Genomic DNA, 25335 nt, shown 5'->3' with positions numbered 1-25335 from the left:
GGTCATGGGAGCTGCACGAAAGCCAGTGCCGATACTGCTGTAAGAGCGACAAGTACAAGTGTCATTATTTTACAAGGAGGCAACATGATTGAGAAGGGGTTGTTAGATTGGTGGACAACCCTTTTAAGACACCGGTCCTCTTAGATACAAAGAATTCAGTTTTTTTTTTTTCTTTAACAGAATTCCAAATGATCTAAATCTCACTTTCTGAATGCGCACAGAGTCCAGTTTCCAACAAGTATATCGATTTTATTGATAAGAATCGTCATCCATTCCAGAGTCACAAACACACGCATGCATTTTGTCTGACCAAACCTCATGTAGCTCATAAACAAAACCTACCTGTTAATTTAGTACAAAACACATCTAGCAAGTTCACTCAAACATTATACATATAACCAGGATTCTTTGTACACACTTTGATCCCCAGTGCATAGAACCGTCACCCACTTTTCTTTTATTTGGTCTGGACGCTTAAGACTTGAAGACATGAACAGCCCGCACCACGTACTGACGGCAGATGGGACATTCGCTCATTCTCTTGCCACATTTTGTGCAGGTCACCATATGGCCGCACTCCAGGAGAACACAGTCAATAACGGCGTCCATGCAGATGCGACAAAGGTTATCATCGTTACCAGTCAACTGTAGCCGATCCCTCTCTGAAAAAAGAAATAACATGGTGGAAGAGGGTTGGAGACGAATGTATGAATAACTAATACGAAGGTCGATTACAGTGGCTAGAGATGTGAAACCTCATGGGAGGGATCATGAGATTGTACTGGACAACAATACAGTTTTCAATGGCAGCATAAGTTGACTGGTCACAACCGTTTTCCAACATTCCTCAGTGTACAGGATTATACAACTGAGAAAGTTTGGGTAGTAAGGAAACATCCTAACCAGCTTCACAATCTACCTGCACAATGTATTTGATTACTAGGTGTTAAAATCACTTTGGTAGCACTTACAATAATTGTCAAAAAATAAACTAATGAGAAAGTAAAAAACAAACAAACCATAACCCTTAGGTCAGTTAAGTCTGTGGAGATAATCCAACAATGCTGAAAGGGAATGTGTCAGAGCATTTCAACTCTCCTCCACCTCGTCCCACCCTTCAAACTAAACATATAATCCATACTACTTTCTGCATGTGATCATCTATTGCTCCTTAATAGTGATGAGCGAGTGTACTCATTGCTCAGGTTTTCCCGAGCACGCTCGGGTGACCTCCGAGTGTTTATGACTGCTCGGAAATTTACTTTTCATCCTGGCAGCTGAATGATTTACAGCTACTAGCCTACTTGATTACATGTGGGGATTCCCTAGCAACCAGGCAACCCCCACATGTACTTATGCTGGCTAACAGATGTAAATCATTCCGCTGCGGCAAAAAAAAAAAAACAATCTCCGAGCACTAAAAAAATACTCGGAGGACCCCCGAGCGTACTTGGGAAATCTCGAGTAACGAGTATATTCGCTCATCACTATTTCTTTCCCAGTTCACCAGCGGTGGCCTTGGCCTTTCTTCTTTGGCAAGGATCATGCCTACACAATCTTTTCTATAGAGCTTGCAAGTACTTCAGTGCCTCTTGTGCTCCACTGATGCTTGCACAATCTGCGAGCGCACAGTTCGGGCCAGTGGCACTGCCATGCGGATAATTCAAACTGTCAATAAGGACAGCAGGAAGTGACCCTTCAAAACGTTAATGCATTTTCCATTTCTAGATAGGAAAAATAATGAGAATTGAAAAAAAAAGTACAACTGACTTACCTTGGTCATGTCTGGATTCTAAGCTTTCCACTGAAAAGAGAGCAAGAAAAAAAAAAGACTTATGAAATGAGATAACATGGTATTAAAAGATAAATGTAGATTAATGTGTAAACTATAATTCATTGCTCCATGGAGTAGACTAGTACAATTCTGTGTACTAAATAAAAGTGATAGAAAACAAAAACAAAACCTCAACGTACGCGACTTTCTGTTTTCTTCATTCTCGCGGTACAGTCTTTTCACTTTCTCCACAAGTTCCCATTTCTCGCAGCATCCTGAGTAGTTGACAAAGTTGCGGGCCAGAATTTCTTTTAGCTGTCGAATAGTTAGCCCTTCTATTTCCTCCAGCGTTGATAAGTCTGACAATGATGCTCTGGCTTGTTTCTTTGATAGGTCATTAGCCTTAGAGAATAAACCACTTATTAGAATGCAAGGTTTGGGGAAATTATAGTGGCTACGAGACATCGGACAACTACGAAGGATTCCCAGTGTGCTATTACCAAGTGATCATGCCATTAATCACGTATGCCCCTTACTCCTCAGTGCATTGGGCAGGTGGCGTACAACCCTGAATTATTTAGAAGCACTTACAACGTCACTTGACATTATCCTGCCCTTGTTTCGGAAATGGCCAACATTACTCACCAGCAAGTCTGTGGTGTCGGTATCAGATGTTATGGATATGGTTTCACTTGTTCCCTAGAAATAAAGATACAGCATAAGCAAAGAAGTGTTTTACAAGACATACAGTTACTGACTGACTCAGCACATAAAAGATATGAGAGCATATGGCTTCTGATGCCTCCATAAAGCCAAGAATGATTCATAGAGAGAGACAGGAGCGGTTACGCTATTAAAAAGGGCCTGTTCCCCCCACTCCCGAAATGTCAGTTTTAGTAAATGCATATACTCTCCATGAATGGAAACATTCTTTCTTGGCAAGACAGAATATCAATTTTATATTAACAGCTGCTCTCAACAGACCATTACTTACCACATTCTTAGTAGTTATTAAAGGGAATCTGTCAGTAGGATCAACCCTCCTAAACCGTCTATATGGGCATGTAGGTCATGGAAAGATGACCAAATTGATAACTGGGCTCTGATGACTTATTCCAGAGAAAGCCACGTTTCTTCATATGTTAAAGGGAACCTGTCACCACGTTTTTGGAAGATGGGATAAAAATAGCGTTAAATAGGGGCAGAGGTGGGCGTTACATTAGTGTGTTTGTTATGCGTTTATTACCCACCTAAGTTGCCGAAATACCTTTGCAAAGTCTCCGTTTTCGCCTGTCAATCAGGCTGGTCTGGTCAAAAGGGCGTCTTGTCTTCCCCCAGATTTTGCGTAGTTTTCCGTTGGTGGCGTAGTGGTGTGCGCATGCCCAAGGTCCCGAATCCTCTGCCAGGGGATTTAAAAGAGCGCGCTGTTCGTTATTTCATTGGTGATCGGTGGGCGCGGCCATCTTCCTTTGGCCGCGCGTGCGCAGAAGCGGCGCTCTGCTGGCCGCGGCTTCAGGAAAATGGCCGCGGGATGCCGCGCGTGCGCAGATTGATATCGCGGCGACCATTTTCCTGAAGCCGCGGCCAGCAGAGCGCCGCTTCTGCGCACGCGCGGCCAAAGGAAGATGGCCGCGCCCACCGATCACCAATGAAATAACGAACAGCGCGCTCTTTTAAATCCCCTGGCAGAGGATTCGGGACCTTGGGCATGCGCACACCACTACGCCACCAACGGAAAACTACGCAAAATCTGGGGGAAGACAAGACGCCCTTTTGACCAGACCAGCCTGACTGACAGGCGAAAACGGAGACTTTGCAAAGGTATTTCGGCAACTTGGGTGGGTAATAAACGCATAACAAACACACTAATGTAACGCCCACCTCTGCCCCTATTTAACGCTATTTTTATCCCATCTTCCAAAAACGTGGTGACAGGTTCCCTTTAAGGAGTTAAGATCTATGGGCCGGACATAGATCCCATTGAGAATTGGCCTCCAGAGATGATTTTAAATGAGAAAAGCATTACCAGTGTGAGTGCTTGCACAATCAAACATTTTTTTCAATGTACTGTTTATTAGCATTTGCAGTCACTCTTAAGATATAAAATATTTTTCTTTTATATATAGCTCGTTGCCTAAGAGTCCGACCGCCGCTGCAGTCTAGCTTGTAAGTGCTGTAATGAAGATGGCCAAGATTTGGAACCAAGAGTCCGCTCCAGCAACCCTGGTCGGCTTCAGGGTATGTGCACACGTCAGGATTTCTAGCAGAAATTTTCCTGACAAAAACCGGACATTTCTGCCAGAAATCCGCATGCGTTTTTTTCGCGTTTTTTCATGCGTTTGACACATTTTTTGTGCGTTTTTTTCCAAATGCATAGAATATAATATGTAATAAACAGTAAATTTCAGAAGTACTTATATTTACAAGCACTAGCTGACAATATCCATCTATGAAGATGGGAATAACCCTTTAATGCTAGCAAAGGTAGAGAGTAAGAAATGTAACTGGATTACAGCAAATCTCAGCCAGACTGAACCTATGCTTTACGTTCAGAAATTGAAAACTGATCACGATTTTGCACAAATAGCTGCTCCAATCTTTATGTAATAATTAGTGATGAGCAAACGTGCTTGGATAAGGCGTTATCTGAGCATGCTCGGGTGCTAATCGAGTATCTTTGGCGTGCTCAAAAAACATGTTCGAGTCCCCGCGGCTGCATGTCTCGCAGCTGTGTGACAGCCGCAACACATGCAGGGATTGCCTATTTGTTAGGCAATGCCTGTATGTGTTGCGGATTTTGAATGTCCACTAGACACGCAGCCGCAGGAACTCGAACATATTATTCAAGCAAGGTAAAGTCACTCGGTTAACACCCGAGCATGCTCAGATAACACTTTATCCGAGCATGTTCGCTCATCACTAATAATAACGTAACAGACTAAATATCAGCTCCGCACTTCTTACACTGGCAAGATAATTAAAGAAGACTATGAACCGCAACAGGTATCCATCTGACCAAGGACAATTATATCAGCTGGGACAGCCAAAGCCCCAGGGACAGATGGGTCATGGTTTGCAACTTTCATTCCTTGTTCCCTCTCCCCATTGAGAACTCTTATGCATGCTCGGTCTAGCTGAGTAAGAAGTATGGGGTGTTGGGGGAACTGCAATAGAATGGGTATGGCCTCTATTAGCAGCAGATGTGGAACAAGAGCGAGAGTTGTGGTGGTCATCTCACAGGGTCTAAAACTTTTCCTACTTGGGTCTTACTACTGACTAAGACTGGACCTCACTATCTGTACTTAAAGTCCATACTGAAATTAAAAATATGGGATTTTTTTGCCTAATAGTCTAATATTATATTGAGTTTATGTACACGAGTCAATTATGTTGCTAAACTAAATATTGCTGCATCCATAGAAAAGACTGTACAGTATATAACCTCTTCCATGAGAACTCTAAGATTTTGATGATACGTGCAGTGTAGTGACCTGGTAGTCTAAGCATGAATTCACACATGACTGATTTGTTTCACACATTTCTATAAACTGTTCTACTCATCTGAATGGGGCTTGTAGAAATCTTCATTGTTTTGCCACCTAACAACCCTAATAAGATGATTGATGCTGAAATTTTTAGTATAGAAAACCAGCTAGAATATTGAAAGGATATATTAAATTGAATAACCAGAAAAAACGTACTATCCTTTAAAACGATATTTTATTACTATTAACTTATCTAAAATTCCAATAAATAAAACTCAATTGTATGCAATCAACATCAGCCAACTGGGTTGGGTAAGCTAGAAAAATAGGGAGAAATTAGCAAATATGCCTGACACAGTCCCTGTAGGTGGCCCTAAAGTGTCTTAAACCTACCTACCAGCGGAGGTTGGCACCCTAGAATTCGATATGGCGCCCCCGCTCACCGTCGACTGTCCCTTCTCACCCTAGTAGGGTCCTACTTGCTACCCACACCCAGGTACCCACAGACATACACACACACAAATTGACCAATAGGTCACACTAACCAAAAAACGTGAAAAAGTGAAAAAAGAAAAAAGTGAACGAAAAATTCTAAAAACACTGCAGACATTGCTGCATAGTTACACTAAATAGCATGTACCCCACAGTTACCTCAAGAAAGTTTTTTGAGAAAAAAAGAAAAAAATTTTTTTTTTTTTTTTTTTTTGGATAGTGCAGAGTGCAGAGTGCAGAGTTTTTTGGATAGTACTCTGCACTATCCAAAAAAATTTTTTTCTTTTTTTCTCAAAAAACTTTTTTGAGGTAACTGTGGGGTACATGCTATTTAGTGTAATTATGCAGCAATGTCTGCAGTGTTTTTAGAATTTTTCGTTCACTTTTTTCTTTTTTCACTTTTTCACGTTTTTTGGTTAGTGTGACCTATTGGTCAATTTGTGTGTGTATGTCTGTGGGTACCTGGGTGTGGGTAGCAAGTAGGACCCTACTAGGGTGAGAAGGGACAGTCGACGGTGAGCGGGGGCGCCATATCGAATTCTAGGGTGCCAACCTCCGCTGGTAGGTAGGTTTAAGACACTTTAGGGCCACCTACAGGGACTGTGTCAGGCATATTTGCTAATTTCTCCCTATTTTTCTAGCTTATTGAAATTTTTAGTACACATCTGCAACAAGGAATATATCTTTACTATCCTCACCAAGAATAATCCTTTCATGTGTTGGCAGTAAATGCTCTTCCTTCAGGCAAGCAGAAGCTTAGTAGTCACTAATAGCTTTAACTCAAAGTCACGATGGCCTTTCAATCATTAAAGTGGTTTACCATTAACTTTTCTTACTGCATACAAAAACAAAAATAGCTTCTCATACCCCCAACGAGTCCAGTGTTGGCTCTTCACCGCTGCCTCCACAGTATTTTTACTGGCTGCAGTGATAATGTCGTGACTACAGCACATGTGACCGCTGCAGCCAATCACTGGGCTCAGTATCTTCGCTGACAGCATGAACCGCTGGGCTCAGCGACTGGTTGCAGCACAGATGTGCATGTTAATCGTTACGCCACTGCAACAGCCAGTTAACAAAGACTGGAGGCAGCGGTGAACTGGCAGTGGAGCAGCAGAGGGTATGTAAAGCTCGGTTTCTGTGATTTTTTTTTTTTTTTTTTACAACAGGGAGAAAAGTCATTTATAGAAAACTACATCCAGGGTGGATAAAAATCAATGTTTTTTTAAAAAAATCAAAAAAATCGGATTTTTTTGATTTAAATCGGATTTTTTTGATTTAAATCGGATTTTTTTCAATAAACTGCTTTTTGAGGAAAATATTTTACCATCCAAAGGTTCTTCCATCATGAGATAAAGCTGAGTTGTTTAACTCAGTAGAATAAAGGCTGTATATGTGTAACATTCACAATGCCATGCTCTTCCAGAGGTTTCTGTAGGATGCTGACTATCCAACAAGTTTGGGCATGTCAACTGAATGGAAAAAGAAACTAAACCAAAAGTGAAACCAAGCTAGAAGTGTGGAATTAAAGGGGCAGTATGAACAAAATGTGGAGGCTATTAATAGTTTATACAATTAAGACATGCTGCTTTTAAACACCTACCTATTGCCATATAGTAAAACAAAAAAGATTTTTACTTACTTTGGGGTCCCCCCCTCACCCTGGCGTTAGATCGTTGCCCCTAGTTTCGTCCGTGTAACTATGGGCGCACATGCGCACTGCTCTCACTTCTCATTTTAATCGTGATTTATATTAAAAAAAACCTTTTGATTTAAATCAGTGATTTAAATCATGATTAAAATCATGATTTAAATCGATCCGATTTAAATAGAAAAAAATCTTTTGATTTAAATCGTGATTTAAATCATGATTTAAATCGGCGTGATTTAAATCAATCCACCCTGACTACATCCGAGTCATTTTGTTGTTTTCCAAGAACCATATAATTTCAATATTTTCTCCCTTGGTTTGTTGCAGGAGGGCTTCTTTTTGGTCAATTGGGATGTATTTTTGCCACCCTTTTCGCAAAACTAATTTTTAATTTTTATATTATTTTATAGAGAATGTACCCTCTCACACCTCCCGAAAAAAAAAAAAAAACAACCACCCAAAAATATTTCCCTCTTTTTTGCAATGTTTTTCTATGTTTTCTAAGGTGTAAAAAAAAGGTGATATTCTTGGGTCATTTAAGGTGGTGGTGGTAGCAAGCATTCACTCTTTATAGTAATCCATTTAAAAATATATATATTTTTGTATACTGCATATTTTTTTCTTCAGTAAAACTTTATTATAATGAGATACAATTTTGTGTGCTCCTTGCAATTGCAATAGCTATTACTTGCTATGAAATGTGCAGTACTCCAGAGTATTATCGCCTGCTAGGCATCCTATTGAGTCACTCCCGGACATAGGAAACAGGCCTCACTGCATTGCAATCTTTTTCCTAAGCGCCACTGTAAAAGATGGAGCGTTAAATCTGATTAACATGTCGTCTCATATCTTTAGTGAGGTCTGGCCCTCTATATCGCTGACACTATTTTCCACTTCCACTATTCTCTCATTTACCTTCCTTAACCCCTTTATGACCTTGGGATTTTCTGTTTTTCCGTGTTCGTTTTTCGCTCCCCTCCTTCCCAGAGCCATAACTTTTTTACTTTTCCGTCAATATGGCCGTGTGAGGGCTTATTTTTTGCAGGACGAGTTGTACTTTTGAATGACATCATTGGTTTTAGCATGTTGTGTACTAAAAAATGGGAAAAAAATTCCAAGTGCGTTGATATTGCAAAAAAGAAAGTGCAATCCCACACTTGTTTTTTGATTGGCTTTTTTACTAGGTTCACTAAATGCTAAAACTGACCTGCCATTATGATTCTCCAGGTCATTACGAGTTCATAGACACCTAACATGACTAGGTTATTTTTTTATCTAAGTGGTGAAAAAAAAATTCCAAACTTTGCTAAAAAAAGAAAAAAAAAAATTTGTGCCATTTTCCGATACCCGTAGCATCTCCATTTTTCGTGATCTGGGGTCGGGTGAGGGCTTAGTTTTTGCGTGCCGAGCTGGCGTTTTTAATGATACCATCTCGGTGCAGATACGTTCTTTTGATCGCCCGTTATTGCATTTTAATGCAATGTCGCGGCGACCAAAAAAAAGTAATTCTGGCGTTTCTAATTTTTTTCTCGCTACGCCGTTTAGCGATCAGGTTAATGCTTTTTTTTTTATTATTGATAGATCGGGCGATTCTGAACGCGGCGATACCAAATATGTGTAGGTTTGATTTTTTTTTTCATTGATTTATTTTGAATCGGGCGAAAGGGGGGTGATTTAAACTTTTATATTTTTTTTTTTTTCACTTTTTTTTTTTTTTTTTTTTTTTACTTTTGCCATGCTTCAGTAGCCTCCATGGGAGGCTAGAAGCTGGCACAACGCGATTGGCTCTGCTACATAGCAGCGATCATCAGATCGCTGCTATGCAGCAGAAATGCAGGTGTGCTATGAGCGCCGACCACAGGGTGGCGCTCACAGCTACCGGCGATCAGTAACCATAGAGGTCTCAAGGACCTCATGTCCCGGCTTTGATACGGGCTCACCGCCGGAGCTCTGCATCAAAGAGAGGGATCTGACCTCGGACCGTACTATCCCGTCCGAGGTCAGAAAGGAGTTAAATCTTGTCTCATCAAGGAGAATTCCTCTTTAAATATCCCTACTTGCAGACTGAGGGTAGAGCGAGCAGAGTTACAATGGGTGACAGCTTTAAAGACGTCACCCAACGTGGGCTCCTTGTCTATAGGAAGACTCTGTTCCTACTAAGGTGTCTGTTCCTGAGTCATTCTGGGAGGAGTATTACTAAGTGTAGTCTCCCCTTCCTCAGAATCAATTCCTTTTCCTCGGTCAGGGGAGGTCCCTGCACAGCCGGATTCTATATTTCCTGCAGATCTAGCGAAATGTGCAAGTTTTGCCACTGAACTCTTTGCCGACACTCTTCCTCCTCCTGCACGAGTGATACAGTGGGCAGAAAAGTATTTAGTCAGCCACCAATTGTGCACGTTCTCCCACTTAAAAACATGAGAGAGGCCTGTAATTGACATCATAGGTAGACCACAACTATGAGAGTCAAAATGAGAAAACCAATCCAGAAAATCACCTTGTCCGATTTGGCAAGATTTATCTTGCAAACTATGGTGGAAAATAAGTATTTGGTCATTAACAAAAGTTCATCTCAATATTTTGTTATATATCCGTTGTTGGCAATGACAGACATCAAACGTTTTCTGTAAGTCTTCACAAGGTTGGCTCACACTGTTGGTGGTATGTTGGCCCATCTGCTCTATAGCAGTGATGTTTTGGGCCCGTCGCTGGGCAACATGGACTTTCAACTCCCTCCAAAGGTTTTCTATGGGGTTGAGATCTGGAGACTGGCTCCGCCACTCCAGGACCTTCATATTCTTCTTACAAAGCCACTCCATTGTTTATCATGCTGAAAGACCCATCCATGTTTTATTTATTTTTTTTACTTCCAGAGACAAGTTAGTCTCTGTGCACATTGGGCATAATTCTAAGACAGTGCAAACTATGGCGCTTGAGAAATCTAGAGTATTATTAGACTGTTATTACAAATTTATTGGCTGAATCCTCTCAACGTTAAACTCAACTTTTCAAAAAGCTGGTGCATCTGGCATAAAAATGCCAAATGTCGTAAACTTTGCTCAACTATGAATTGTGCAAAAAATCTGCAACATATTATAGGGGTTATCCACTACTCGGACAACCCCTTTCAGTTTGTATGTTTGCCCTCAGTAAAATAATAAACTAGGGGCAAACATACGGATTTTGAGAATGAGTTATTGCAGTAGTGAACAACCCCTTTAAAATAGTTTTACATCAGGATTCTGGTGCAAACTCTTTCATGAATTGACCCCTAAATTTATACAACATATCAGTTGCTTACTGTGTGCCAAACACTTGGCACATTTTTGGTCGCATGGGGGTCACATGATAGGCTATGCTCGTTTTCTCAGTGAGGCTACTTCCCCTTGTTGGACAAGGTACAAAAAGGGGTCTAAAACACATACCAAATGTGGTGCATGTCAAGAAAAACAGAGTTTTTAAGTGCAAATTAAGCCACAGTCCTGGTGCATTTAGCTTGATAATGTGTGTAGGTAGTGTATGTTAAGAAATAATGTGTGATGTGGTGTAATGCAATGTGGACAGAGCCCAACTAGGACAACCAAACGAAAGTGGAATTGGCACACCATACAGTTTTATGGAGACTGATCATATACACAAGACCAGCGCTCTGCCTCAGAGCCCCTTAAAAATCTAGTCTTATAAGTGGACATTGTGGAGAAAAACACGTTACAGCTACACAATGAAAACTAATGTTGGACAGTGTTCTGGTGAAAGTTGTGCTCTGCTATAGATGATCCCTACAAAGCAGATGTGAACAGATCCTACAGCTCAGTGCTCCTGGCATGTGATGATCTATGAACAATGATAATTCTAAAAAAAAAAAAATAATAATAATATGAAGCAAAGAGCGGAAAATCATTGCTTTTTTCCAGCTTTTTCTGGTAGGCTGCCCTCTGGGAAAGGACTCATTTTGTGATTATGATATGATTCAAGTTGCTTTCATTTATCATATTAGCATTTCTGCTGATAAAAGGCAAATACATACACCCAAATCCCCATTGTGACTGCAATGCATCAAGGCTGCTGTGGTACCTGGGATGTAGATCCACTGCCCAAGCTCACACTTCTGTCTGATAATTCTCCCTGAGATGAAGATACGGAAGATGAAGGTGCAGATATAGCAGTAAAGAAAGAGAAGGCAGAGGACTGCGATCTTGTAGTGCCGTCTGTGCTAACATCCATCTCCTCTTCAGGACACGAGTCATGGTGGCACAGCACCAGCGCCACCAAGTCTTCCTTCTCCCGACAGCTCTCGGTAGGGATGTTCCTTAGCGTAAGGTATTGACGTAGGTCTTTCACTTTCAGCTTCATTAACTGAGGCCGCTGAAATGCTGTCTCCTGTAGTAAGTGGCAAATACTACAACGCCTGAGGTTTTCCTGAAGTGTGGAGCACACTGAGCAAAAGTCTTTTTTGCAGTCACAACAGACATGCTGTAAGACAGAAGAGCATGGTTGGTTATTAGCACCTACTCTCTTCCAATCATCCAGTGAAGTACGTATTGGTGTACAGACCGCTGAGAACAGTGATCTAATGAGAACATCCTATGAGATCAGTATTGGAGTTTCTGAGAAATCAGCATTGAATTCTTAAGGAAATGAGTTGCAAGTGCTTGGGATATTGCACTTGCTGCTCTCCTTATTCACAGCCTGCCTCCTGTGTCTGATTGACAGGTCACTCTTGTTTCAGTTATTTGCCTCCTCTGATGCGATGCTGACACTTGTTCACTTCTACACATTCCACGCCACTCGCATGGAGGCTGGAGAATGCGCAGATCAATGCACATTGTCTTCAATGTCACAAGGCCCTTGGTGCGCATGCACCGCACCAGGCATGGACGCCACTGGCATGACCTCTTGGTTGGGGGGGCAAGTCACTGAAAGAAGAGGAAACCGTCAGTCTGAAACCAGAGGCAGGCATTAAGTACTGAGGGAAGCCAGTAGAACTGCAAATGCCATGTCACACTTTGAAAGCACTTGAAGCTCATTTGCATATGATTTAAACGTTAGATTTCTCAGAAACGCATGAAAGCGCCTGTAAATAATGCCAATGGTTTTAAGTACAAAATCCTCATGACAGGTTTAACCCCTTCATGTACATTTACGTCAAAGGTCTTATCCCTGCCTTTGATGCGGGCTTGCACACCGAGCCCACATCTATCCCCACACATGGTCACTGATTTAATAAGCCATCATGTGACTTTAACAGCCACGGGGAAGCTAATAGCGGGATTTAACAAGCGCCCGGCCGCTTCATTCATCACACCCATCGGCGCCCCTGTCATGTGATTGCGGGGCGCCCATGGGTTGTCAAGACATCCGGGGATCTGCTGATGACCCACATGCCTGTCATTACAATCTTCCTGTGAACACTGGCCCATAGCTGGCGTTCATAGGAAATCATGATTTCTGCTATACATAGCAGTGCTGATGCATTGCCATCTATAGAACAAACTTCTAATAGTTTCCTACGAGGACTATTCAATACAGCAAAAAGTGAAAAAAAAAAAAGTTTTAAAAATATGAAAAAAAATTACATTCTTTCACCACATTAAAAATAAACAATGAAAAAAAAATACTCATACAGTTGTGTGAAAGAGTGTTTACCCCTCCCCGATTTCCTATTCTTTTGCATATTTGTCATACTTAAATGGGTCAGATCACCCAACAAATTTAAATATTAGACAAAAATAACACAAGTAAACACAAAATGCAGTTTAACCCCTTAACACCCGGAGCTTTTTTCAGTTTTGTGTTTTCGTTTTTCGATCCCCTCCTTCCCACAGCCATAACTTTTTTTATTTTTCCATCAATATGGCCATGTGAGGGCTTATTTTTTGCGGGATGAGTTGTAGTTTTGAATTTCATCATTGGTTTTACCATGTTGTGTACTAGAAAACGGGAAAAAAATTCCAAGTATGTTGAAATTGCAAAAAAAAGTGCAATCCCACATTGGTTTTTTGTTTGGCTTTTTTGCTAGGTTCACTAAATGCTAAAACTGACCTGCCATTATGATTCTCCAGGTCATTACGAGTTCATAGACACCAAACATGTCTAGATTCTTTTTTATCTAAATGGTAAGAAAAAAATGCCCATAGGGTCTCCATTTTTGTGATTTCGGGTTGGGTGAGTGCTTATTTTTTGCATGCCGAAACTGACATTTTTAATTATTTTTAATTATCTCATTTTGGTGCAGATATGTGCTTTTGATCGCCTGTTATTGCACTGCATTGCAATGTCGTGGCGACCAAAAAAACGTAATTCTGGCGGTTTGTCTTTTTTTGTCGCTACGCCGTTTAGCGATCAGGTTAATCCTTTTTTTTCATTGATGGATCAGGCTATTTTGAACGTGGCGATACCAAATATGCGTAGGTTTGATTTTTTTATTGTTTTATTTTGAATGGGACGAAAGGGGGGTGATTTGAAGTTTTATTTTTTTTATTTTTTTTTCATATTTTTAAACATTTTTTTTTACTTTTGGCATGTTTAATAGCCAATAGGGAGGCTAGAAGCTGCCACAACTTGATCAGCTCTGATACATAGAGGCGATGCTCAGATCGCCTCTATGTAGCAGAATTACAGACTTGCTATGAATGCCGACCACAGGGTGGTGCTCATGGCAATTCGGCATCAACAACCATAGAGGTCTTAAGGAGACCTCTGGTTGTAATGCTAACGCACCGATGACCCCCGATCATGTGACGGGGATACCGATGCACGCATTTCCAGCCGCATGGCCGGAAGTGCTTGCTAAATGCCGCTGTCAGAGTTTTAACTAGTTAATAGGTGCAGATGGATCGCGATTCCACCCACGCCTTTTGCGGGCACATGTCAGCTGTTCAAAACAGCTGACATGTCCCGGCTTTGATGCGGGCTCACCGCCGGAGCCCACATCAAAGCGGGGGATACTGCCATCGGATGTACTATTCCGTCCGATGGCAGTTTGAGGTTAAATGAAGGTCTTTGTTATTAAGGGTAAAAGAAATCCAAACCTACAGGGTCCTGTGTGAAAAAGTGATTGTGCCCTCCACCCCTTAAAACATAAATTACAATAACTGTGGCTTATCATATCTTTGGGAAGTGGAGTTAAAATTCCCTAGCCACACCCAGATCTGATTACTGCCACACCTGTACTCAGTCAAGAAAACACTTAAATAGGACATGCCTGACAAAGTGAAGTAAACTAAGGGTATGTTTCCAAGTTCAGTATTTGCTGCGGATTGGTCGCTGCGTTACAGCATAGTGGATGGGATTTTATGAAATCCCATCTCCACTATGCGTTCAAAGACGAAGGTGGCAGACCTGCGTATACGCCCATGCGGCGCGTCTTTATAGACCACAGCATATCTATTTATCTTGCGGAGACGCTTAGTCTCCGCAAGATAAATAGCATCGTCCTATGTATAGGATGCGATGATTCTGCATGTGCAATGAACACATGCGGAATAACCGCATGTACAAAAGCCGGCAGCGCCAATCCGGACCGTGGAAACATACCCTGAGCTAATCTGTGGGTTTACTAGTGAAAATGCTGTGGCTTCTAAAACCAAGGCCCATTCATTATATTGTTTGTATCTTTTCCATAATTTGTAAATGAGAAAATATTTTATATGCATTGTCAGAGTACTGTGGTAAGATATAGGTTTGGAATCTGCTCAAAATTCTCAACCCATCAACATGACCTTACTTTTGTTCAATGAACACATGTGGAATCACCGTATGTACAAAAGCCGACAGCGTTTTGAACAGAGCGGGTATCTGCTGAGTCCAAAGTGCTGCCTTTACGGAACATGGAAACATACCCTAAAAGATACTCCAAAGCTAGGCATCACACTACACCATTTCTGAAGCTTTGGGACTCCAGCAATCCACTAGCCACAAATGGCAAAAACATGGAATAGTGGTGAACGTTCCTATGAGGGCTAACTAACCAAAATTACCCCAAGGGTGCAGCGACGACTTATCCAAGAGGTCACAAAAGACCCCACAAGAGAATCCAAAGAACTGCAGGCCTCACTTGCTTCAGTTAAGGTCAGTGTTCATGAGTCCACAATAAGAAAGAAACTGAGCAAAAATGGCCTGCATGGCAAAGTTCCAAGACGAAAACCACTGCTGAGCAATAAGAACATAAAGGCTAGTCACAGTTTTGCCAGATAAAATCTTGATGATCCCAAAAGACTTTTGGGAGAATACTCTGGAATGACTAGACAAAAACACCTAGCGTAGAAGTAACACAGCATTTCAGAAAAAGAACATCATACCAACAGTAAAATATGGTGATGGTTGTAGTGTGATGGTCTGGGGCTGTTTTGCTGCTTCAGAACCTGGAAGACTTGCTGTGGTAAATGGAACTATGAATTCTGCTGTCTAACAAAAAATACTGAAGGAGAATGTCTGGCCATCTGACGCACTTGACGCAATATTGCCTTGCGCAGGCGTGTACTCCGGAGGACAGAGAATGAACTTCAATCCAATATTGCGGCCAGCATGCAGCCAGCGGGTAAGGAAAGGGTGAATCAAACACCCGAAAACCCCGCCCATATGACCCAAAACTGGTCCCGCCAAATTCAGGTGACAGGTTCCCTTTAAGGGTTACAAACATGCAAAAGAATAGGAAATCAGGAAGGGGCAAACACTTTTTCACACAACTGTATTTGGCATTGCTGTGTTCATAAAAGTCCGATCTATCAAAATATAAAATTAATCAGATCAATAAACAGCGTAATGGGGGAAAAAAAAAAAATAATCAAAAACACCAGAATTATTGTTTTTTTGGTCGCCGCAACATTGCAATAAAAGGCGATCAAAACATTGTATCTACCCCAAAATAGCATAAAAAATAAAAAAAAATAAAAAAGTCAGCTCACAACGCAAAAAATAAGCTCTCATACAGCCCCATATTCCGAAAAATAAACTTTACGGGTCCCTAAAAATAGTGACATAAGCAATTTTATTTTCTTACAAAATTTCTGAATTTTTTTAACCATTTAAAACAAACAAAAAAAAAAACACACTATACATGTTTGGTATCTGCGTTAGTTTTATCATATTGTGAACATGGTAAATAAAATTAAAAAAATTACTGAGGAATTGCATTTTTTTTTTTGCAATTTCAGCATACTTGGAATTTTTTTCACGCTTTCCAGTTCATCACATGATAAAATGGATGGTGTCGTTCAAAAAGTACAACTCACCCAGCAAAACAGAAGCGCGCATACGGCTGTGGAAACAAAAAAAATTTAAATTATGGCTCTTGGAATAAGTGGAGGAAACAGTGAAACTGCAAAAATGTAAAAATCTCAAGGTGATGAAGGTTAAAATAGGGCTAAAATTCCAAGGAGAAGGAAATGTGCTACTGGCACCTTATTTTTTCCTCCCATTGAAATCTGCAGTGAGTTACTTCTAAATATCTAATAGAGGTGTACCCATCATAGTGGCAGGCAACACTACTGTTTTTCTCACAAGCTGCCAATAAGAGAACTCATTCCTACTGCTTTTAATTGCTCCCATTGAATTAAAATATCCAATTTGTATAAATCCATGAAGGGATGCAGGAGATTTAGAGATCTATGGGAGAAAATGTGAAAAATAGAACAGATTAAGAAACTGAAAAACACATTGTATAACCCTCTGACATACTAAATAATCATGTACATATTTAGACTTTCCCTGCTTTCTCACAAATATTCAACTTATGCAAAATGTCACCCACCACAGAACGTCTTACCTTCTTCCTGAAGACTGTGAAGTTCAGTCCACAAGATTTACATACGATGTTGGAGGATGATGAAGGATATGGTGAAAAGTCCGTATTCTGTGCAAATCTAAAGGGGCCCGCTCCTCCAGCGAAGCCCGACTGCTGCCCTCGCACAGCGCCGGTACCCATGACTTCATTCAGCAACCCACAGCAAGAAGCCCACATGGAGCTGGCCCCCGCCTGTAACATGCAAGATAGAAGAAGAGCGGTAAAGAGACGCACGGGGCACATTCTACTCTACGGATGCAGTCTCATAAAGGGGACCCTGTGGGGGGAGTTGACAATGAACTGTGATTAGATTTTTACGTCGACAGGCTTTTCATGACAATCTAACAGTATAAAATACATTTCCTGAAAACCTCATTTTTAAGGCCTCGTGCACACGCTGAGTATTCGGTGAGTTTTTTACCTCAGTATTTGTAAGCCAAAACCAGTAGTGGTGACGTGTTTCTATTATATACTTTTCCTCAGATTGTAAGCCAAACCAGAAGCGGAACAAATACTGAGGTAAAAAAGTCACCAAATACTGAGCATGTCCTAACTTGCGCTGTCCAACAACAGGAAAGCATGGCGGTCTTCTTACAAAACCAACGCTCAACCCGTTTACCGGTCACGTAGGATATTGTGGCTCAGCCATATTCACTTTGAGGGCTCGTTCACACGTCAGCCACTTCCATTGGTATGTTCACAATCTGTGTGTCACCCAAATGCTTTCTGCTTTTCACCAAGTTGTTAATTTCTTGCAAAACTTTATATAGATTTTCTTTTTCAAAATGAAAATGGATGAGTCAAATATTGTAAAGCTAGCACACGGCCTACAAATGGATTCAGCAGACTGAAAATAAAGTTCTGCTTTCCACATACAAGGAAAAAAAAAATCCCATGTGAATTTGGCCTAATGAAGCTGTGCTTAGATACCAGACATGACCCATGGTCAGGTGTTTTGGAAGAAACTCTTTAACCCTCTCAATACTGAAAGTGCTTTTACTTTTAGCACTTACAAGGGCACAAAACCAACATCCTGAGATTAGAAAGATTCTGTCAGCAGGTTTTTGTTATGTAATCTGACGCTAGCACGAGGTAAGGACAGAGACCCCGATTCCGGTGATGGACCACTTAGTTTGCTGGGTGTAGCAGTTGCTATAGAATCCATTTTCTCTTCTGCAGATCTAGGAATGTTGATCTGTGTATAACCTACCAACACCACTGATTGGCAGCTTTTGTGTACAATTTATTTGATAGAGAGCTGCTAAAAAGTGCTGTGAGTAGGTTGGACTAGGAGGCACGAGGCAGCTCGTCTTGTAGTCATAATAGTCTGCTAATAAAACACTGATTGTATTGACAGCAAAATACAGCCTAGTAAGTAACACATCACTGGAATCAGGGCCTCTGCTGCTATAAGTGCCTTGTGAAAGTATTCGGCTCCCTGGAACTTTTCAACCTTTTCCCACATATCATGCTTCAAACATAAAGATACCAAATGTCAATTTTTGGTGAAGAATCAACAACAAGTGGAACACAATTGTGAAATTGAATGAAATTGATTGGTTATTTTAAGTTTTTGTGGAAATTCAAAAACTGAAAAGTGGGGCGTGCAATATTATTTGGCCCCTTTAACTTAATACTTTGTTGCGCCACCTTGTGCTGCGATTACAGCTGCAAGTCGCTTGGGGTATGTCTCTATCAGTTTAGTACATTGAGAGACTGAAATTCTTGCCCATTCTTCCTTGGCAAAAAGCACGAGCTCAGTGAGGTTTTGTGTAAATCAAGTTTATTGAAAGAATTTGCATACAACAGAATTTTACTAGACAAAGTAATAGCAGTCAGAAACATAACAGGTACTCCCAACACAATCAAGTATTGTGATGCATAAAAGAATAATAAAGTATACAAAACAATCTGCGAAAAGGCTTCTTTGTCTCCTTGGGTATATAGAACGCTATCTTAAAAACTTTATAGAGGAGTGTCCTCAAGCAGAGATCACATTCTAGAAGGCGGGCCTGGGTACGTCTTCCCGTCGACTATAAAGTGGTCTAATGCTATGGGCAATAAAGTCCTGACCACTATAGGTCTAATTCTCCAGGGCTCGCTCTATTGATTAAGGTTTGTTAATGCTGGGATAAGAGTAACCAGGATGTCCCATTATATGATCTTTGGTATGATTAAACCAACATTATGATTAATGAAAGAAATAGAAAGTTAGAGGAAAAAGAGGGAAGGAAAAAGGAGAAAAAAAGGGGTGGGGAAAGAGGACAAGGTCTCCGGCGTTTCGTCCATCTCGGTTGCTAGTTGGAATTAAGTGTGTTCCACTACCTAAAATGGGCACGCATGCACAAACCCGATAGTACTCTAGTAGGTCAACCAAGCCAGACATTAAGCTCCTCAGTTTCCCTGAACACCAACCAGGGGGTCCAGACTCTCAAAACTTTATCCGAGGTTCCGGTATCCTGACCAACCAACTGCTCCATACGGAGGAGGTGGTTTAGTTCCGCCACAAATTCAGGTTTAGAAGGGAAGTTTGATTGTTTCCAATAACGAGGTATTAGATTGCGTGCAGCTGTTAAAAAATGTCTAAGAAGGCTTTTCTTATATTTGGCTATAGAGAGATCACAAATAGACAGCAGAGCCACCTCCATCGCAGGACGGACCCTATGGATGGACAATCCGTTGAACAGAGTAAAAACAGCCTCCCAGAATCCCCTGATGGACGGGCAGGACCACCAGATATGAGTATATGTACCCTTCTCCTTCCAACATGTGTCTGGAGTAGAGGGGAACATAACGTGAATACTATCTGGACATCTATACCAGCGAGTCAACAGTCTATAACTCCCCTCTTGAAAGTCTGCACACAATGAAGATCGGAACGTGAAGAGGAGACTCTTATCCCTGTCCTCCATTGTTAATGGTTTATGCAAATCGTTTTCCCATCTTGAGAAGAAAGCCGGAGGATCAGACGTAGACATCCAGTGCTCTTGAAACATTTTATAAAGGAGCGAAACCGTACGCGTTGGAGGATCTCCATCCAGGCAAGCCAACTCAAAGGGAGTAAGAGGTCTAAACAGATCTACCTGTTTGGATATTTTAGTAATATAGCTTTTAATTTGTTCATAGAAAAACCACGAGCCAGGGGGAGGTCCCGACTCTCCAAAAAGGGACTGCACGGATTTAATACCGGATTGGGTTATATAGTCATGTACTATTGGATGGCTATCCCTGTGTTTATGTAGGAACACAACCTTATCTAGACCCGCCGGGAAGTCCGGATTGTCAGAAATCGGAGTCAGGGGGCCTGGTATGGACGAGATGTTTAGGTTTTGGTTGTTATATTTAACAAAGAGGATCAAATTTCTTGTGAGATAGGGCAGACCCTCCCCCCGATCTCACGCCCCCCTCCGCCAAATGCTTGCCTTGGGACTGTTCGTTAATATTCCTGATTCTAGATCCACCCATTTTTTTTTATGAATCTGGTGATAAAGATCCAGAAGGCATGTTCCGAGAGAGGCATAGTTGTGGAATAGAAAATTGGGAAGACTCAATCCTCCTTTTTGTTTAGGTCTGCTCAATAGCTGATTCGACAAGCGAGGGCGCCTACCCGACCACACATATCTTGTGATTATTGTCTTGAGCCTGGAGAAAAAGGAAGCGGGTAAGACCATTGGAATAGTCTGGAAAAAATAAAGGAGGCGTGGTAGAAGGTCCATCTTTATAGTGTTAATCCTCCCAAGCCAGGATAAGTGCAATTTATTCCATCTCTCCAGGTCAAGCTCTGCTTTACGGAGGGCTATTTTATGGTTGGCCTCGAATAGCTGAGACGTTTTCGAAGTTAGGTTAATGCCTAGGTATCTGAGAGAATCCGCACGCCATTTAAACAGGAAAGAGTGTAACTGGGAGGCGAGAGAGGGTGGCAAAGATACATTTAATATTTCGGATTTATGAGAGTTAATTTTAAAATTACTCAGTTGACCAAAGCGATTCAGTTCCGATAGGATATTTGGCCAAGTGGTTATGGGGGAGGTAATAAACATGAGCACATCGTCAGCAAAAAGTGCCAGCTTGTGCTCCTCTGAGAGGATCTTCACCCCTTTTATAGATGGATTGTTACGGATCGCGTTGGCCAAGTGTTCCATAGTCAGTACATAAAGCAAGGGGGAGAGAGGGCACCCCTGTCTCGTGCCGTTTCGAATAAGCAAGGGATCTGACAAGGCGCCACTGACTTTAATCTGTGCAGAGGGTGATTCGTAGAGGGCCATAATGCTCCTCATAGCTCTCGTTCCCAATCCAATACCCTCCAAGGTTCGGTACAGGAACTCCCACCCCACCCTGTCGAAAGCCTTTTCGGCGTCGACTGAGAATATGGACATGGGATCCCCCGTCCTGTTAGCTCTGTCTATCGGGGAGATAGCCCTTATGGTGTTGTCCCTTGCCTCCCTCCCTGGAACAAAACCCACCTGGTCTTGATTAATCAAGCGGGGCAAGAGACCCCCCCATTCTTTTAGCGATCATTTTGGCATATATCTTCACATCAACATTGATGAGCGAGATAGGGCGATAGCTGCTACAGAGCAAGGGGTCTTTCTCTGGCTTCGGGATAACCGTTATATGGGCTGTCAAGGCTTGTGGAGGAAAAGATCCCCCTGATGCCACAAAATTACATGCTGCTAAGAATGGGGCGCCTAATAGATCTGCAAACTGTTTGTAGAATCCCGCTGTGTAACCATCAGGGCCAGGACTCTTACCCAATTTCAGGTCCCCAATTACAGAGGTAACCTCCTCCAAGGAGAAGTCCTCCTCCAGACTCGCCAATAATTTCTCTGGAACTACGGGCAACTTGGTTAGTTGTATATAGGTTTTGATTTTATCATGAAGTGAGCGGGCTGGGAGGTCCCTGTAGTGACTCTATGTTATATAGGGAATTATAATAGTCATAGAAGCTGGATAATATATCTCGTGTACAATGGGCAAGTTTACCCTTGGCATTTCTAATGGAGGGTATAAATGTTTGCGGACCCCGTGGATGTAGAGCCCTCGCTAGAAATTTGCCACTTTTATTACTTAGATGGTAGAAACAGCTCCTAGTCCTCTCCCTAAGGCAGCGGGATTTCTGATCTAATATTGCGAGTAGCTTTTGCCTAGCTGTAGATAGACTAGCCAGGGTGAGCGGGGAGAGGTCCTGCCTATGTTGTGTCTCGAGTTTAGAAATCTGGGAGGAGAGGTCAGCCATCTCCGCAATGCGAATCTTCTTAAGGCGGGCACCCTGTGAGATAAGGACACCCCTCAGAACACTCTTTAGGGCCTCCCACTTAACTGAAGGAGATGTGTGGTCCTCAGCATGGTCCACCACAAAACCCTCGACAGATCGTTTAATATCTGAAACGCATATCGGGTCTTGTAATAAATTCTCGTTTAGTCGCCAAGAGAACTTAGTTTTTGCAGAGGGGTCTAATTGTATTGAGAAATAAATGGGGGCATGGTCAGACCACAACACCGCCCCCACCCCCAGATCCAGCAGGGAGTGGGATACAAAAAAGTAGTCGATCCTACTGTAAGTGGAATGTACCCGTGAATAAAAGCTATAATCCCTCTCATCCGGACGGAGAGCCCTCCACACGTCAACCAAGCGGAGATCGCTCATCTGCTTTCTTACTTTTTTAATGGAGGACAGGGAGTAAGAGGACTTACCCGTCGACCAGAGGATTCATCGGAAGATTAAAGTCACCTCCGAGAATGATCGGCGAATCACCCGCAAACTTCTCCAATAGCTTTTTGCACGAATAGCCAAATTTCTGCTGGTCCTGGTTAGGGAAATAGACATTCGCCAAAATTAATTCACGAGATCTCCAAGCCAACTTCAAGAAGATATATCTCCCCTCCGTATCAATCACCGAGTCGAGAACCTCTGGGAGGAAGGACTTATGAAAACCCACCGAGACCCCCCTGGACTTGGCATGAGGGTTTGTGCTATGGTACCACTTCGGGTAATAAAAAGATGAGCACTCAGGGGTGCACCAGACTTAAAGTGCGTCTCCTGGAGTAACAAGACCAGGACACGTTGCTTATGATTGGAGTAAAGGATCTGCTTTCTTTTTTCCGGAATATTTAACCCCTTGGCATTAAGGGAACAAAATTTAACTCCAGCCATAATCAAGGCGTTGTTTGGATAATTGATAAGTTGAGAACGGACACCGGATTCCTCGTATTATCATATGCACATCCGGAGTTGGGAACAGAGAAGGGGATTGGGAAAGAAACAGGAAAGAGGCAGGGAAAGAATAGAAAACAAACAGGTTTAGAAGAGAAACAAGAAGAAATTTAGTGCGCATTATATATACATCTTTAAACAAAAGTCGTGACGTGGTGGTGTAACATGAGACCACCAAACACACCATTTGGGGTGAAAAACAGCTGAGGGCGAGGTCCAGCCCCCCGCCGCCACCCCCGCGGCCTAAGCAAGTAATGACCATTGAAGAAAACATTGGTTAATGACTATCAAAATTATTCAACATCTTACCCCCCTAAAAACTAACTTTAAGAACTAACTAAAAATGCAAACTGTAGCAGGGGTAATTAGACCTTCTAATCTATAATAGAACACAGGTCATGCAGTCCACATGGTTGAAAATTGCCCATATTATTAAACACGGGCAACCCCGATGTATACCGGGTCAAGGGTCAAGGAAACCCATCAGGAATATGTATGCAGGTTATTATGCTCAGGGAACAACAGGGAAGAATAGGAGAACCCCCTCAGGTCTGGCAAGAAGCGGAGCCATTTTTCTTGTGCTGTTTAGCGTGCTGGGCTTTCAGCCATCTCGGTGGGATGTCAGGGAGCTGAGGGGATCTCGGTCAATCCGGGAGATCCGTTAAGGGTAGTTCAAAGGTTCCCAAGAAGGTAGCTAAATCACCCAAGTTGCGAAAAATTGCTGTTTTCCCTCCCTTGAAAGCTATCAGCTGGAATGGGAATCCCCACTTATAAGGAATGTCTTTTTCCTTTAGAAGAGATAGAAGTGGTCTCAGGGCCCTTCTCAACTGCAAAGTTCGTCTAGACAGGTCCGAAAGTATTAGGATCTGGGTTCCGTGAAAGGTGATGGTACCCTTTTGTCTGGCTGCAGACTTGATGGATTCTTTAACTTTATAATAGTGTATTCTGCAGATGACATCTCTGGGCCTTAGCTCAGATAATGGTTTAGGCCCCAACGCTCTGTGGATCAGGTCAAATTCTATGGAACCCTCTCCACTTTCATTTAGAATCTCAAGGAAAAGTTTTTGCACCGTAGCGTCCAGCTCGGAAGGGCTCACAGATTCCGGGAGGAATTTTTTATTTTATTTTATTTATTTTTTTAAGGACGTTATAAGGGTTAAAAGTTGACCTGCAATTTCTCATTTTTCCAACAAAACGTACAAAACCATTTCTTTTTAGGGCCCACCTAACATTTGAAGTGAGTTTCGGGGGTCAATATGACAGAAAATACCCAAAAAGTTACACCATTCTAAAAATAAACTGCACCCCTCAAGGTGCGCAAAACCACATTCAAGAAGTTTATTAACCATTCAAGTGCTTCATGTGAGCTAAAGCAATGTGGAAGGAAAAAAATGAACACTACTTTTTTCACAAAAAAATAACTTTAGATGCAAACTTTTTTATTTTCACAAGGGTAACGAGAGAAAATGGACCACAAAATTTGTTGTATACCCCGTATGTGGGGGAAAGCCACTGTTTGGGCGCATAGCAGGGCTCAGAAGGGAGGGAAAACCATCTGACTTACTGAACGCAAAATTGGCTGGAATCAAAGGCGAGCGCCATGTCGCCTTTGGAGACCCCCTGATGTACATAAACAGTGGAAACCCCACAAGTCTATCTCCAACCATAACATAGCCCTAACCCCAACATGCCCCTAACCAAAACCCTAATCCCAATACCACAACCGTAACATAACCCTAACCCCAACACAACCCTAACCCTAGCCCCAACCCTGTCCCAACCCTAACCCTAACCCTAACCCCAAGCCTAATCCTAGCTCTAACCCCAACCCTAGCCCAACCATAACCCTAACTGCAAAAAATGAAAAAAAAAAAAAAAAAAAAGACTTAATTATTTTTAGCTAAGGGGGTAACAAAGGGGGGTTTGATATACTATTTT

General features: G+C 41.9%; 1 protein-coding gene across 3 annotated transcripts in view; it reads right to left on the bottom strand.

Moving 5' to 3' along the window:
* Nucleotides 1-223: 223 nt before the first annotated feature.
* RNF34 (ring finger protein 34) overlaps nucleotides 224-25335 on the bottom strand; it is a 76622-nt gene continuing 51510 nt past the window's right edge. Inside the window, exons 2-8 of one of the 3 annotated variants that reach the window (XM_077292973.1) lie at nucleotides 22878-22990; nucleotides 17166-17375; nucleotides 11474-11872; nucleotides 2420-2473; nucleotides 1975-2176; nucleotides 1775-1804; nucleotides 224-662 (exon numbers count right to left, since the gene is read on the bottom strand). In XM_077292973.1, coding sequence (XP_077149088.1) covers nucleotides 475-662; nucleotides 1775-1804; nucleotides 1975-2176; nucleotides 2420-2473; nucleotides 11474-11872; nucleotides 17166-17360 — 1068 coding nt within the window. In that variant the 5' untranslated portion in view covers nucleotides 17361-17375; nucleotides 22878-22990 and the 3' untranslated portion in view covers nucleotides 224-474. Of the gene's footprint in view, nucleotides 663-1774; nucleotides 1805-1974; nucleotides 2177-2419; nucleotides 2474-11473; nucleotides 11873-17165; nucleotides 17385-22877; nucleotides 22991-25335 lie in introns of those variants that run through there. The other 2 variants (XM_077292964.1, XM_077292958.1) reach the window with 2 other exon arrangements.

This window comes from Ranitomeya variabilis, chromosome 1 (genome assembly GCF_051348905.1).
Source record: "Ranitomeya variabilis isolate aRanVar5 chromosome 1, aRanVar5.hap1, whole genome shotgun sequence".
In the NCBI taxonomy this organism is placed as follows: Eukaryota; Metazoa; Chordata; class Amphibia; order Anura; family Dendrobatidae; genus Ranitomeya; species Ranitomeya variabilis.
This window is presented reverse-complemented; position numbering and strand designations above follow the sequence as displayed.